This window comes from Alosa alosa, chromosome 18 (assembly GCF_017589495.1).
Source record: "Alosa alosa isolate M-15738 ecotype Scorff River chromosome 18, AALO_Geno_1.1, whole genome shotgun sequence".
Taxonomy (NCBI): domain Eukaryota; kingdom Metazoa; phylum Chordata; class Actinopteri; order Clupeiformes; family Clupeidae; genus Alosa; species Alosa alosa.
Window position 1 is genome coordinate 9,828,968 of NC_063206.1, and position 16,289 is coordinate 9,845,256.

At 39.5% G+C, this 16,289-nt stretch overlaps 1 protein-coding gene and 1 long non-coding RNA gene across 4 annotated transcripts; both read right to left on the reverse strand.

Annotated features, from left to right (window-relative positions):
* Positions 1-3,060: 3,060 nt before the first annotated feature.
* Positions 3,061-5,992, reverse strand: LOC125311144. Its single transcript, XR_007196452.1, has 2 exons — positions 5,782-5,992; positions 3,061-3,173 (listed from the first exon to the last, which is right to left on the reverse strand). It is a non-coding gene; the product is annotated as an uncharacterized LOC125311144 (long non-coding RNA).
* A 1,678-nt stretch (positions 5,993-7,670) lies between these two features.
* On the reverse strand, positions 7,671-11,372 carry LOC125311142 (zinc finger protein 37 homolog). Of its 3 annotated transcripts, none has more exons than XM_048268913.1 (2): positions 11,080-11,372; positions 7,671-9,175 (listed from the first exon to the last, which is right to left on the reverse strand). In XM_048268913.1, the coding sequence occupies exon 2, from the start codon at positions 9,045-9,047 to the stop codon at positions 7,851-7,853; it is 1,197 nt and encodes a 398-aa protein (XP_048124870.1). In that variant the 5' UTR covers positions 9,048-9,175; positions 11,080-11,372; the 3' UTR covers positions 7,671-7,850. The 3 variants fall into 3 exon arrangements, with proteins under 3 accessions (XP_048124870.1, XP_048124869.1, XP_048124868.1); XM_048268912.1 differs by lacking the exon at positions 11,080-11,372 and adding an exon at positions 10,713-10,997; XM_048268911.1 differs by lacking the exon at positions 11,080-11,372 and adding an exon at positions 10,404-10,997.
* Between the last annotated feature and the right edge of the window lie 4,917 nt (positions 11,373-16,289).

Consider the following 16,289-nt stretch of genomic DNA (forward strand, 5'->3'; position numbering starts at 1 on the left):
CTGACTAAACAACGATTATGGAAATTAAACATCAGTTTTCCATCAAAAAGCTTGTTGTAAAAGGCATAATTTATTAGATTTAAGAAATAGGTTCGCTAGCTCTGTGTGTTATGAGTCCCATAGAACAACACTGCCATCTACTGGATTAGAAAGTGTCAGCAGGCTACTTGTGGATCTGGGTGCTTCTCTGCCACAAAGTTTGTCTCAAAAATACGTGAGCCACAAATGCTGATCCACAAATGCGAAAACGAAAACTGTGTGTGCTGGTGATCCACAAATGCAAAATTAGATTTCACAAAGGCAATTTTCAGTTTTACAAATGACATTTCATTTACAAATACACATCTACAATTGTGAAAACCAATTTACAAGTTACAAATATGATTTTTTTTATTTGTGGATATCAAAACAAGAATGCAAGTCAAGAAATATTTGTGGATGTCGCCATCTACTCGATTGCGATTTCTGTGTGATGGTGAATTAAAGTAGGCCTATTTACGTGTGGATTTGTGTGACTTTCATGTGAAGAACGTCTCAAAACAAGTAACTTTGGAAAGTTTAAGAATCGTGTGCTGGTGATCCACAAATGCAGAATCACATTTCACAAATGACATTTTCGGTTTTACAAATGGCATTTTATTTACAAATGCACATCTATATTTGTAAAAGTCAATATACGAGTTACAAATATGATTTTTTTATTTGTAGATATCAAAACACACATGCAAATCAAGAATTTTTTGTGGATCCTCCTCTGCGCATATACAAATATTATTGAGACAAATTTAGCTCCATACAACAGTAACGTTTCATTCATTCTCCATGTATTCTTCTTCTTTCCTATCATATCAGAACACGTACATATGAATAACTGCGTGTCACGTTCTCGCCACCTACTGGCTTAATGTACAGTATAGAACACAACACTGTTCAGCATAGTTAAGTAAGCATTTTTTGTGAGTTATGGGTTGTTTTAGGCCTATCTATGTTATAGTATTATTAATATTAGCCTACCATCAGCCAAAACCTCTGTAAGTGCACCGCGTTTTAGAATGATCCTACAAAGATTGAGGTGTAGAGTTAGGTCTGGCTGAACTATTTATTAATTTCTCATTTGAGGCATTCCAGGGTGGGGATATCCCAGGACATCCCCACTCAGAGAGCTTCAGATATGATGTGTGGTTACCATGACATTAGAAAAGTTAGTGTTCCAGACACTACTAACAACAAACACTTCCATGGCGTTTCAGTGTTTTAGGTCCTGTCCACATTAGGATACACCATATTTTATATTGCTGAATATAAAGCACTACAAGATGGTTGCTAGTTAATAAAAACACAGCTTTTATATTCATAAAGTGTTTAACAGAGACTTAGTTGATTCACAAAACATTGGATGAAAAAATAGAAATTAGTAACAAAAAATAAGTAATGAGAAACAATAATCATTGTATAATTTAAAATTGTACAGAGTCTCATTAAATGAGCAGTAGTGTAATAGGATGGCTTACTGAATAGATGTAATAGGATGCAAAGTATAGCCAATGCTGATACTGACTGTAAATAATGGAAAATGTAGGATTCTTATCACACTAAATAAAAAAGGATGAAAATACTTTGGGTTGAGTAGAAAAAAACAAAAAGAGAAGAAAAAGAAGGAAAAGGAAAGCAATGCCATAGGTCTTGAGTGTGGTCTTGGAACTTGAACGGTATATTTCCATGCACTTGCCCCAAAACAATACTTCCTTTGCTGTTTTTCATGCACTCAAACAATATACGGTACATAAAACAAATTCCTGTTATTACCTCTTTTTACAATCAAACCCTAATTTTTGATTGCTGTTATTGTTGATTCAATCCATCCCTGTGTATAGTTGGTAATTTTTTGTGGGTCCTCAAGTGCACAGTAAAGCTGTACTTATATGGGAAGGCTTTTCCACATTCTGGGCATTTGTAGGGCTTCTCCCCAGTGTGGATGCGCTGGTGTTTTTCTAGCGTGCACCGCCGTTGAAAGCTGCTTCCACAATCAGTGCAAACAAAAGGCCTGATGTTTGAGTGGCACACTGCGTGCTGGTTCAAATCACTTACATCGATGAAGCGTTTCTCACATAGATGGCAAGCATATGGCCTTTCCCGTGTGTGACGCCGCATGTGGTATTGAAGGCCAGAGGCCTTGGCAAAGCTCTTGTCACATTGGCTGCATTGGAATTGATGTGGTTTGATCGGCTTTTGTAGTCCAGTGTGGATCATCATATGATCTTTCAGCCAATCAGAACGTGCGAACGCCTTCCCGCAAGTAGGGCAGACATACGGCTTCTCCCCGGTGTGTATCCGCATGTGTACCTGCAAACCATTGCAGTTGGCAAGAATTTTACCACAAAGCGAGCACATATACTGTTTCAAGTTACCCAGTTTCCTTCTTGCTTTATAAGTTTCACGTTTTTTGTACCTTCACAAGTTTCTTTCTCACTATGCTGTTGTTTTTCACATGTCTGTTATTCACTTGGGTTCTGTATCTCAGAAGATGGCAAACACGCGGCCTTCCTGATTCAAACCCTCAGGCTCAGCAAGCAGCAACACCTCAGTACTACTGTGATCTTCCTCTACTTGTGGTGTTGGATGCTGTAGTTTGTCTTTTTGCAGTGCAACCAGACTTCCCTCCGAATGTTCTGGAATACTACAGTTATTTACTTGCTCATTCACGAAGTTTAACACAGTCTTTGAATGGGTCCCCAATCATGTCAGCAACTTCAAAACATAGAAGTTCATCACTGGATAGTTCTGACTTTATCTCTGATTTGAGATCCAAAAGGTCAACCTTCACCTTGTGATCATCTGGATGGGTTGTTGACTCTCTTGAGAGTAACTCAAGTGAGAGAAAGTATGGATCTAAATCTGGTTCTGGTTTCACACTGATTGGAACCAGAACACATTCAGCTGTCTTTGTATCAGAACAAGCATTGCCGGTACTTTCACTCCCACACCTAAGTTTAAGTTTAGGGATGGGGTTGAGGTCCGCTGGATATGAAAAGAATGTGGATTCATTATTTCCAACAGAAGTCCACATTCATGTCCTTTTATTAAGGAGTGCAGTTTTAGCAGTGGTGCATTCACAGTCCACACCTTACATCCTGATACTGGTTCAGCCTCAGTCTATGGCTCTCTTGGCAGTCCTATGGCGAAAGGAAAAATGTTTGATTGGTTTAGTGCAGACGGTCAATATTCAATTAAGAAATAATGTCAGACATATTGTATCTTATGAGGGGTGGAGTGTTCTAATCTGTAAATCAAATTAATATAGACCCAAAACAGTTAATGACAATTACATTTATAGAGGTGAGACACATTCCAGTGTGTCTGTGAAACATACTGGGTCCTCTTTAGTGTTGAGTAAGCAATTCATCTAAAACCAACAAAACAATTCACACTCCATCCTACCCATGACAACATTAGTGCAAAACCAGGTGTTCTGGGTGTGCATCAGCAATGTCAGAGACTCCATTCTCCATGTTTAAAATCAGAGTAGTATCATTAGCTATTTTATGGTGAAAGAACTACTTTGTGTTGCTTAAAATATCCACCTAGTTTCACATCACCTGTCATAGTCACATCTCATAGGTTCAGTTACCTTCGGCTATACAAGCTCCCATTATGTTGGTGTTTGCTCACTGGCTTGGCTCTTACCATAGTAGAATGACCTCTCGCTATATATGACTTAATGATAATAGTGCTGGAGCCCTCATACTTTAGCCACCATTTTAAGGAGCAGAAGAAAAAGGTGTGTTTTGCCAATCTGCCCAGCAGCTTTTTCTACTTTGTCACCTACAGAGTTTGACAGGTACAATCTTTCAAAACGCCATGTTATTTCCCATAGACAATCGACGCCAGGAAGTTGGATGGATACGGAAGTTAGGAGGCGGGACTTATTCTGGAGAGGTCTATGATGTTTCTCCTATTTTTAAAGCACCTGCGGGCATGTAAAGTTAGGAGGCGGGACTTATGTTCATTTTTTTTCAGACGAGCGCGACAAAGCGGAAACAGGAAGATGGACTAGTTCGAGGGCAAGCGAGAGTTGCAGTGTTTTGTTACAGTCATTGAATTTGTAATAGTTTGCTGGATAAGTTAATAAAGTTACCAGCGAGTTGTAACACATGGAATTAAGAGGAAAGAATAGAACGATTTATTTTCAAACAAAGGATATCTATTAAGGCCTGAACAAAATCTCTTTCCACTTCAGGAAATTACACAAACAGCCAGCTGCTCGCTAGCTAGCCAGCTAACTAAACTGTTTAAATTATTAAAATTTCCCTCGGGATGACTAAAGTATCTATCTATCTATCTATCTATCTATCTATCTATCTATCTACCTGTGCGCACACCTTGGAAACTAGATGATAATGATGGTGGTAGTTGTGAATAGTAGCAACCAAAGTCTGAAGTACCATCACAGAGGCTAGCTAATAGCAGAGCCCGTTTACATTCTCTGCTACTAGTGTTTCTTAATGCAGCTTCTTCTGCTGTGTAGCGTAGTTAAGCGTTAATCTTTTCACAACAGCGACACCTCTGTTTAGGAGAATATTGCAACTAGTGTAATGACCGTGACCCCGCCGAAAGTATAAATGGTTACGGGGCTTCTGTGGCGCCACATTGTCAGCGCTACAGGTCGGGTGCGTCGGTATGTGGCGACTTAAGCGATGCTGGGTAACGTCACTTCTGTTGACTTTCAAACAAAACAGAGAGCTAGCTCACTACTTCCTCCCCCTCCCTCCCGTGCAATTGAAACTCTCCTAAACACGCATCTCATCTGTGATTTGCTGGAACAATTGGTTATGTTTTTATGGGCTAGGTTTGCCCAGGTTATTTTTGTTGTCGTTTTTAGAGCCCGGGCTGTCCACAGAGATCGTGTTTTTTTACAGTGTAGGCCTATTCAGGACACAGACAGCTAGCGGTTGGTTAGGTGATGTTTGCAGTAACATAATGTTTAGCCCAAAAATGCGCGGCATGCTTAGAGCACCTTTAACATTTATTTATTAAATAATTGATTGCGCCCGACTGTCCACGTGATCCACCAGTCAGATGGGAGGAGCTCGAAAAGGACCCTGGACACACCAGCTGATGTGATTCATGGCAGATATCGCGGCTATGGTGTAAATTTCCTTCCTATTCATTAAAATGAACATAATGACTGACGAAATAAATTACTATGATGTTTAATAAACAATTGTAGCCATACATTTAACAAATCATTATATCACATCAATTAAACGTTTTCAGTAGGCTAGGTTTCCCACTCACGTTTTGGCGCAGTTGACGTGCCATAGGCTATTTCTCTACTGTGCGACAGAGACTCGTGGTCATGACATGATGGCCAAAAAACGGCTGCTACGGTGTCATAACGTGAGATACAAGGGAGCCTTTCATACATTGTTGTGTTTCTTTAGAAATAAGCAATGGACAATAGGCTAGTCTTTAAACGCTTCTGGGGGTCAGTGGAATTCATGCTTTCCATAGTGGGTTCCGGATGTTCGTTTACAAAGCCAGTTTAGCTTGGAGTCATGCATGATTGAGCCAAAATTGGAGAATATATCATACACTGAAGAAAAACCAGTCCCTCAATGGAATTAAATGTTTCTGACTGTCTGTCAAGCATGTTCTTTTGTAGGCCAACGTCTTCTCTACTGGCACTTCAGCCAAGGCACAAAACATAACCCCCAAACACTTATACAGTAGCCTGTCACTGTTGTGGATAAACATGTACCCCCACCCCCAAAATATATTTACCAATTATTTTGCAGTCCAACAACCTGTGCCTCCCATAAATGAAGTTGTAACGAATTGGGTGCTGTTTCGAAATGTCAGTATCAACTTATTCAACCGAGGCCAAGTACTCTCTTTTAGCAGTTCCTTTGCTGTGGCAATCTGCCTGCTGGCTCCAACTAGGCGTTGATATGCGATAGCAGAGCCCGCCCGCGATAGCCTACAAAAGATCACGTGACATATGGAGGAGTTGGCTACTTTTTGGTAAAAGCAGAGAATGTCTAATAAGACAGACCGTAGACAGACGCTGGTAATAGGACAAATTATGCTTGCTGCTAGATGTCTCGATTTAGTTCTTACTTTTGTGATTTGAGTCGGTTCATGATCCATAGACAGTAATTGGCGTTAAAAGACTTGTAACCTACTCCACAGAAAAGGAAGCAGGTTTTTGAAACAACAGAAAGATCACTAAAGGGTCCATCCCTCCCAACATCAACGTGCAGACGTGTCCACTCTGGACTATCAAAGATCGTAATTCTTGATTTCGCTTGCAAACTGACTAAACAACGATTATGGAAATTAAACATCAGTTTTCCATCAAAAAGCTTGTTGTAAAAGGCATAATTTATTAGATTTAAGAAATAGGTTCGCTAGCTCTGTGTGTTATGAGTCCCATAGAACAACACTGCCATCTACTGGATTAGAAAGTGTCAGCAGGCTACTTGTGGATCTGGGTGCTTCTCTGCCACAAAGTTTGTCTCGTGAAAAAATACGTGAGCCACAAATGCTGATCCACAAATGCAAAAAACGAAAAAACTGTGTGTGCTGGTGATCCACAAATGCAAAATTAGATTTCACAAAGGCAATTTTCAGTTTTACAAATGACATTTCATTTACAAATACACATCTACAATTGTGAAAACCAATTTACAAGTTACAAATATGATTTTTTTTATTTGTGGATATCAAAACACGAATGCAAGTCAAAGAAATATTTGTGGATCCCCTCTCTAGCATATACAAATATTATTGAGACAAATTTAGCTCCATACAACAGTAACGTTTCATTCATTCTCCATGTATTCTTCTTTCTCTCCTATCATATCAGAACACGTACATATGAATAACTGCGTATCGTTCTCGCCACCTACTGGCGAATGTACAGTATAGAACACAACACTGTTCAGCATAGTTAAGTAAGCATTTTTGTGAGTTATGGGTTGTTTTAGGCCTATCTATGTTATAGTATTATTAATATTAGCCTACCATCAGCCAAAACCTCTGTAAGTGCACACGTTTTAGAATGATCCTACAAAGATTGAGGTGTAGAGTTAGGTCTGGCTGAACTATTTATTAATTTCTCATTGGACGAGGCATTCCAGGGTGGGGATATCCCAGGACATCCCCACTCAGAGAGCTTCAGATATGATGTGTGGTTACCATGACATTAGAAAAGTTAGTGTTCCAGACACTACTAACAACAAACACTTCCATGGCGTTTCAGTGTTTTAGGTCCTGTCCACATTAGGATACACCATATTTTATATTGCTGAATATAAAGCACTACAAGATGGTTGCTAGTTAATAAAAACACAGCTTTTATATTCATAAAGTGTTTAACAGAGACTTAGTTGATTCACAAAACATTGGATGAAAAATAGAAATTAGTAACAAAAAATAAATAATGAGAAACAATAATCATTGTATAATTTAAAATTGTACAGAGTCTCATTAAATGAGCAGTAGTGTAATAGGATGGCTTACTGAATAGATGTAATAGGATGCAAAGTATAGCCAATGCTGATACTGACTGTAAATAATGGAAAATGTAGGATTCTTATCACACTAAATAAAAAGGATGAAAATACTTTGGGTTGAGTAGAAAAAAAAAAAAAGAGAAGAAAAAAAGGAAAAGGAAAGCAATGCCATAGGTCTTGAGTGTGGTCTTGGAACTTGAACGGTATATTTCCATGCACTTGCCCCAAAACAATACTTCCTTTGCTGTTTTTCATGCACTCAAACAATATACGGTACATAAAACAAATTCCTGTTATTACCTCTTTTTACAATCAAACCCTAATTTTTGACTGCTGTTATTGTTGATTCAATCCATCCCTGTGTATAGTTGGTAATTTTTTGTGGGTCCTCAAGTGCACAGTAAAGCTGTACTTATATGGGAAGGCTTTTCCACATTCTGGGCATTTGTAGGGCTTCTCCCCAGTGTGGATGCGCTGGTGTTTTTCTAGCGTGCACCGCCGTTGAAAGCTGCTTCCACAATCAGTGCAAACAAAAGGCCTGATGTTTGAGTGGCACACTGCGTGCTGGTTCAAATCACTTACATCGATGAAGCGTTTCTCACATAGATGGCAAGCATATGGCCTTTCCCGTGTGTGACGCCGCATGTGGTATTGAAGGCCAGAGGCCTTGGCAAAGCTCTTGTCACACTGGCTGCATTGGAATTGATGTGGTTTGATCAGCTTTTGTAGTCCAGTGTGGATCATCATGTGATCTTTCAGCCAATCAGAACGTGCGAACGCCTTCCCGCAAGTAGGGCAGACATACGGCTTCTCCCCGGTGTGTATCCGCATGTGTACCTGCAAACCATTGCAGTTGGCAAGAATTTTACCACAAAGCGAGCACATATACTGTTTCAAGTTACCCCGTTTCCTTCTTGCTTTATAAGTTTCACGTTTTGTACCTTCACAAGTTTCTTTCTCACTATGCTGTTGTTTCACATGTCTGTTGTTCACTTGGGTTCTGTATCTCAGAAGATGGCAAACACGGCCTTCCTGATTCAAACCCTCAGGCTCAGCAAGCAGCAAGACCTCAGTACTACTGTGATCTTCCTCTACTTGTGGTGTTGGATGCTGTAGTTTGTCTTTTTGCAGTGCAACCAGACTTCCCTCCGAATGTTCTGGAATACTACAGTTATTTACTTGCTCATTCACAAGTTTAACACAGTCTTTGAATGGGTCCCCAATCATGTCAGCAACTTCAAAACATAGAAGTTCATCACTGGATAGTTCTGACTTTATCTCTGATTTGAGATCCAAAAGGTCAACCTTCACCTTGTGATCATCTGGATGGGTTGTTGACTCTCTTGAGAGTAACTCAAGTGAGAGAAAGTATGGATCTAAATCTGGTTCTGGTTTCACACTGATTGGAACCAGAACACATTCAGCTGTCTTTGTATCAGAACAAGCATTGCTGGTACTTTCACTCCCACACCTAAGTTTAAGTTTAGAGGATGGGGTTGAGGTCCGCTGGATATGAAAAGAATGTGGATTCATTATTTCCAACAGAAGTCCACATTCATGTCCTTTTATTAAGGAGTGCAGTTTTAGCAGTGGTGCATTCACAGTCCACACCTTACATCCTGATACTGGTTCAGCCTCAGTCTATGGCTCTCTTGGCAGTCCTATGGCGAAAGGAAAAATGTTTGATTGGTTTAGTGCAGACGGTCAGTATTCAATCAAGAAATAATGTCAGACATATTGTATCTTATGAGGGGTGGAGTGTTCTAATCTGTAAATCAAATTAATATAGACCCAAAACAGTTAATGACAATTACATTTATAGAGGTGAGACACATTCCAGTGTGTCTGTGAAACATACTGGGTCCTCTTTAGTGTTGAGTAAGCAATTCATCTAAAACCAACAAAACAATTCACACTCCATCCTACCCATGACAACATTAGTGCAAAACCAGGTGTTCTGGGTGTGCATCAGCAATGTCAGAGACTCCATTCTCCATGTTTAAAATCAGAGCAGTATCATTAGCTATTTTATGGTGAAAGAACTACTTTGTGTTGCTTAAAATATCCACCTAGTTTCACATCACCTGTCATAGTCACATCTCATAGGTTCAGTTACCTTCGGCTATACAAGCTCCCATTATGTTGGTGTTTGCTCACTGGCTTGGCTCTTACCATAGTAGAATGACCTCTCGCTATATATGACTTAATGATAATAGTGCTGGAGCCCTCATACTTTAGCCACCATTTTAAGGAGCAGAAGAAAAAGGTGTGTTTTGCTCATCGTTTTTCCAGCGGTCCACTGGCGGCCCCACTGTTTTGCCAATTGTGGTCATGCTTTTATTTATTCAGTTCTTACTTCATTTTAATAGCATTTTATGTATGTGTATATATGTACAATTAGTGAAATTAAATTAAAGTTGATGGTGGTCCAACAGCAGACCATTAGTGCCACACCACCAGTTGTTAGCTGCCTGTGGCATGCCACTTCGCTGTTGGATTACCATCACCTTTAATTCATTTAATTTGTGAACATTAAGAAAAAGTAATCATAAAAGGATATTAAAATCAAGGAAGAGGTATAACTGAATAAATAAATCAATTCATAATAATAAATCAAAAAAGCCAATGATTCCATTATTCCACACTCCTATGAATCATATTTTTCTTAAATAGATTACAGAAACAAAATGGCTCTGATACCGGAGAGGCGTTCTAGGTGGTTTCCTAAAGTGGCCAATCAACAACCAAGCCATAAACAAAATCACCAGCAACGGGCAAGAATATGACACCATAAAAGTGCAGCCATTGCGCGCACTTCACTGGGGTTTGCCAAGCAGGCACCATCCTTAAAAGCTGAGTGAAAGATACTAATCTGAGCAGTTAGCCTACCTCAAGCAGTAGCTCTCTGGTTTCATGTCAGTTCGAAGAGTCTCCCTGACTATGTTTGGTTTTCGCTAAACTGACAGTTTTCCTTCGGAGTATGTCATTGTTCAGCTCTGGACTAGACGGCGTCTGATCAGATCATCCAACTTTCTTGCCATTAGCCAACTTTTAATTGTAACTTATCTTTTTAGCGGGCGTGGTAGCTTATCTGTAGAATAATACCATCCTTATCGACAGAACCCGTCTAAGAGAGCGGTGCTTCTTGACTACCTATTAACAAAAAACATGCGATCTTGTCTTTTTCAGCGACCTTACCAGATTTTATTGACAGATCCTACAAGACAGCTCTCACGGGGACCGGAAGTTTACTATGTGCTGCTGGCTGCTAGTCAGGGACAGGACCATTAACGGACAGGCAAGATTTTCAAAGTAAAAGTTGTCCGTCGTCAGATGTCTTGTTTTCTTATTTAGGATCATAATACAATTGCCCACCAATCGAATAGTCAACATTACCGAGAAAATAATGCACCATTCACTGGCCTAAATTCAATCCAGAGTAAATCACTAGCCTGCAATACAAACACTAGGCCTATCTCATCTTTCATAATTCAGTCAGGATGTAAAAGCTGCAACAAAACATAGGACTATGTCAATGAAAATGTGTAAAAAAAAGAGATGCTACCTGGGTTTGTGAGCTTGTTGTGTAGAATGATGATTAATCAATTCAAAATCAGAAGAATTTTGACAAAACGAAAGAATACTGAAGAAGTGTAGCTTTAATGCACACCCGAGCATTAGTTCATGAAACAAGCTGCCCTACACTGGCTGATGTCCAGCCTTTATACCCCTTCAAGTCATCCTAGACTGGACCTTCTGTGGCTTTCCCACCACCTATGTTAATAAATAGCAGACCAGGTCACAGATGGTACTTCACCTTTGCCCTCTCATCCTGTTATCTATACATTCTTTAGGTTTTGTTTACATTTCCTATATATGACTTTTCCTGCCAGGTCTGCTCTTTCACTTAAACCAGTCTTCCTTTCTCATACACTAAAGATACTACATACTTCCAGACATCCCAAGTCTCCCGGAAGTTCCGGGAGTCTCCCGCATATTGATAGCGGCTCCCTGACGCCCGCAAATTAGATAAAATCTCCCGGAATCTAAAGCGAGCGATCAAGAGCGCCCACGCGAGAGGGAGACCTAAAATCGCGTGTGCATCTGAGTGTAGCGCGCACACGACAGGGGAGAGAGAGAGGGGTGGTGGTGCGTGTGTGTCTGAGCGCATCCAAGACAGAGAGCATCCTGATCAGTTTAGTGTATCTAGGAACAGGAGAGTCACGACAGAGTCAGTGTCCCCAAAAAAGGAAAATGTAAGACCCATTTCAAAGTGTACCCTTGTTTATAAGAGTAAAAAATAATGATAGGCCTAGTCTTGCATGCTGCACTGTTTGTAACAGTGTTAGCATTGCCCATGGTGGGTTAAATGATTGCAATGTTGAGGTGAGTTTAACTAGTGTCAATTAATGTGCATATTTCAGGCCTATACTAGATGGCTTAGTTGCCAAGGCTACATGAAAAGACCAAACTGCAAGATCTACATATTTTATTTTCACAATTAGGCTACTATCTATCTATAGGCCTTCCTTATTTGGTGTACTGACTAGACATTATTGAACAAACATATTAATCTCTATTTCAGTATCTAAGTAGGCAAAAAAAAAAATTGTATTGTTATTTATTTATTTTATTTATTTATTTGTGTTTTTGTGTATGTTGCAGACTTGGTTCCCAAGCTGTAGTAGTTACAGTACATCCTTCATTTCTATATCATTGGCATATAACAATATCATGAAATGTCTATAGAATCACAAACAGATCATTATTGACATAGTTTATTTGTGTGAAGAGTGTATTTAACATAAAGTACAAATAATCTTCAGCAATACAGTTATGGCAATTTCTTTTTATAATAAATAAATGTTTTTATTATCATCTGTGAACTAACATGATGAAAGGATAATCCATTTCAGTGCAGTTGAAAACGACACCTAAAAAAATATTACCTCAACAAAATAAATACACAGATTTTTGTGTTTTATTTGTAACAGAAAAAGAGCACCAATTCAACTATCTACTGCTTTTTTTGTGAAGGTTCAGGTGTCTTTTCAGAGACTGTGCATAAGGAAAAGATTTCCCACAGTGACCACAGTGTCCGCATGTGCTTCGTGAGACTGTCACTGCGCCGGAAGCTGTGGCCACACTCAGTGCACACATAGGGCCTTGTGTCTGTGTGTGTGGCCTCATGGCTCACTAGACACTGCTTGGTCATGAATGCTTTGGCACAGCTGCCACAGGAGAACTGCCTCTCCCTCTGTCCACACTCTGTTGTTAAGGAGCCATGCAGCCTTTCCTTGTGCAGCTGAAGAAAGCCTCGGCTTGTTAATTTCTTTCCACACTGATCACACTCAAACGGACGCTCACCTGTCCGTGCCATTTCGTGATATTTCATATGCATAGCCAGGAAATCTGATCGGGAGAAGTCTTTACCACAGGTGTGGCATTGGTATGGCCTCTCCCCAGTGTGTGCCCGCATGTGAACCCGCAAACCACTAGAGTAGGCGAAGGTCTTGTCACACTGGCTGCAGGTAAATCGTGGTTGGGACGGCTTTTGTTGACCTGTGTGGATACTTGTGTGGATTTTTAACCGGCACTTGAATGCAAATTCCATCCCACAAGTGGGGCACATGTGCGGCTTCTTCCCAGTGTGTGTCTGCCTGTGAGCCTGTACACAGCTGCAGTTGACTAAGACATTATCACAAAGCGAACAGGACTTGGTCATGTTTTTGGTTTTGCTTTATAGATTTCACATTTTGCACCTGTACAAGTTTCTTTCCCATTCTGCTGTTGTTGGACTAGTCTCTTGTTCACTTGAGTTCTGTATCTGAGAAGATGGCAAACACGGCCTTGCTGATTTAAATCCTCAGGCTCTGTAAGCACCAGCACCTTAAAACTGCAGCAGTCTTCCTTTGCTTGTGGCATTGGATGTTGTAATTTGTCTCCTTGGAATGCACCCAGACTTTCTAATGAGTGTTCTGGAATACTGTAATTGTTTACTTGCACATTGTCAGATTTCACACAGTCTCTAAATGGATCCACAATCATCTCAGCAACCTCAAGATACATTTTCACCAGTGGACATTTCTGACTTTATCTCTGATTTGAGGTCCAAAAGGTCAAAATTAACGTTGTGATCATATGGTTGGATTGTAGGTTCTCTTGAGGGTAACTCAATTGAGAGAAAGTGATCTAAATCTGGCTCTGTTTTCACATTGATTGGGACCATAACACATTTAGCTGCCTTTATATCAGAACATACTGTACTTTCACACACAAGTTTTGTTTGTAGCGATGGGGTGGAAGTAGTATGGCTTTGCAGATAACGTTGTTGCATGATTTCCACTCTAGATAGATACTCTATAGATACTCTATTTGTCCATATCACGTGCGTGATGTTTCGTTGTAATTGAAGTTTGTACCAGCTAGCCTTCATTCATGTCCTTTGATTGCAGTGTGATGAATTTTGGCAGCAGGGTATTCTTTACACCCTGCTGTTGGTTCAGGTTCAGTAGTCTAACACTTCCTGAGCAGTCCATATGGAGAAAGCAAATATTTATTAGGTTCAGTCAGTTTGATGTAGACCATCATGACTCAATCAAGAAATAATGTCAATCACAAGACCAAAGATTTTATCTTTCCATCTGATGTTAATAAAGCTATTTTGACAATCACACTTTCATCATGATACATGCCCAGAGTTTTTCAATAAGCCAAAACCTTAAGTAAAATTCCATTAACCTCACCCGTAATGTTGCTTCCTTCTTAAAACAATGCATGCATGCTAGACTTGATATTATGCATTTTGGCATTGTGTGAATTACAGCGCTGTCTGGAAGTGGCTACCTGACGAATGCACCCAATACCTCCATTGGCGCAATACTTGACCATTCATGTGCAATGCATAGTAATAGATGCACATAGTGTCCACGTATCAATTTAAAAACATGTTTAACCATTCATTCTTATATCTGTATGCAAGATGACAGAAATTTGATGCCGAGCTGAAAAGTGATTTTTCCAAAATATTACATGACGTCTTAGATTGGTGTGATTTGTCCTGAGAGCCAACAGGGCTTTGTTTGCCTAAATATACAAATGTCATATACTGTACACCACCATTTAACATTTAGATGATGTATAGTTCACTTGAATGATTGTTTAAATATTTGTTTTATGAAAGGTAGTAAGTGCATGGTCAGTGCAGGCCTGTTTTATTATAGGCTATAAAATGTTTAGCCATTCTTGTTTTTATGATTATTAAGTTTATTCAGATGATTCACAGTGTTTTGTAATGTCAGCAAATAAACAGTTTTTGCATATGACTGAATTTCAAGTATTTAAATGACTACTCAGGGGGTTTCATCAGGTCCCTCTCCACAGGTGTATTAATCAAGCACCATGTAGTCTGCATACTGTACATATAGTCCATGGGCCAGATGAGATGTCGGTACCACTCAAGGTGGCAAAGGTTGCTTATACTTTTTTAAAAGATACATGTCTGTAGTTTGCATTTTTGTATGATAACACTAATTTAGCTGTGACTCCAGGGTTATCAGCTGTTAAAGGTACCCTCCCCCATTGAAAAAACACATTTTTGACACAGGTGCCTTGCTATTGGTCTTTGTTAAAGACATATTTGCATATTTGATTTTATTATGTTTGGTATCATTTTAAAGAGGACAATCAGAACTTTCATTCAAGTCCTTTGGACAAATACAGCCGACCCTGGAGCTCTTCAAACTTTTAATCACACAAATTGTCCTGCCATTTCCGCCATATCATCTTTTTTCTTTTAATCCTGTGGCATCGGGGAGCATTAGAGATACAAAATACAAACACTGCAATACTGGCATGGTTCTAAAGATTCAGAAAATGTATAATTTACCCATATTATCTCATTCCGAGGTGGTGTTTTTCAGCTCAGGCATGGCGTTTTTTTCGAAGAAAGGTAGTTTTGCCAACCTCTGAGGTTTTCTTTGCTATTGGACAAAAGGACTTGAATTAAAGCTCTGATTGTCCTCTTTAAAATGATACCAAACATAATAAAATCAAATATGCAAATATGTCTTTATAATCAAGGTGCTTGATTTTATAGCCTACACCTGTGGAAAGGGACCTGATGAAACCCATGGATAGTTAGGCATGGTGGCCGAGGTATCAGAAGTGAACACATGGATCATTATAAAAAAAATGTATAAAACGTGACAAAATAGCCTACTTTTATAACCCTCGAGCCAGCATACCTTGGCGGTGCACCTTTTGCACCTACAACAGCATGGCGTAGCCTAGCCCACAAATCATGTAGCCTGTGTTTGTGTCAAAGAATTCTCTTTCAGATGTGTAATGGCTTAATCAGTGTTAGACATATTAAGCTGCTCGTTTTATCCTAAAAAATAAATGTACCCCTCACAATTAACGTTAACAATCGGTGGCAACCATCATGCCCACTATTAGGCTACAGTTTTCAGCATTCAGAAACAAAACATAAGCAAATAATAACATACCGTAGGCCTACCTCAAGCAGGGATTTGAATAACGTTGAAAATCTCTTAACAAGAAAATATTACATAGGATAGGCTACACCTTTCCTGAACTTACACAGCCCTGTCTTCCATTTAGACTACACCTAGCCTACTTTATTTCCTTTCAAAGAAGAAATAGATATGCTGACCCAATTTCAAAGTAAAAGTGAAAAACAGAGGCTTGGGATGTTTCTCAAAGTCAGGATGTGCAGGAAGCTGCAGGTGTGCATTATTGAAAATCATCTGTGGC

Bases quoted from the DNA above. Each gene is read 5' to 3' on its own strand.
- LOC125311142 (XM_048268913.1), bottom strand. From the start codon at position 9,047: ATGAATCCACATTCTTTTCATATCCAGCGGACCTCAACCCCATCCTCT.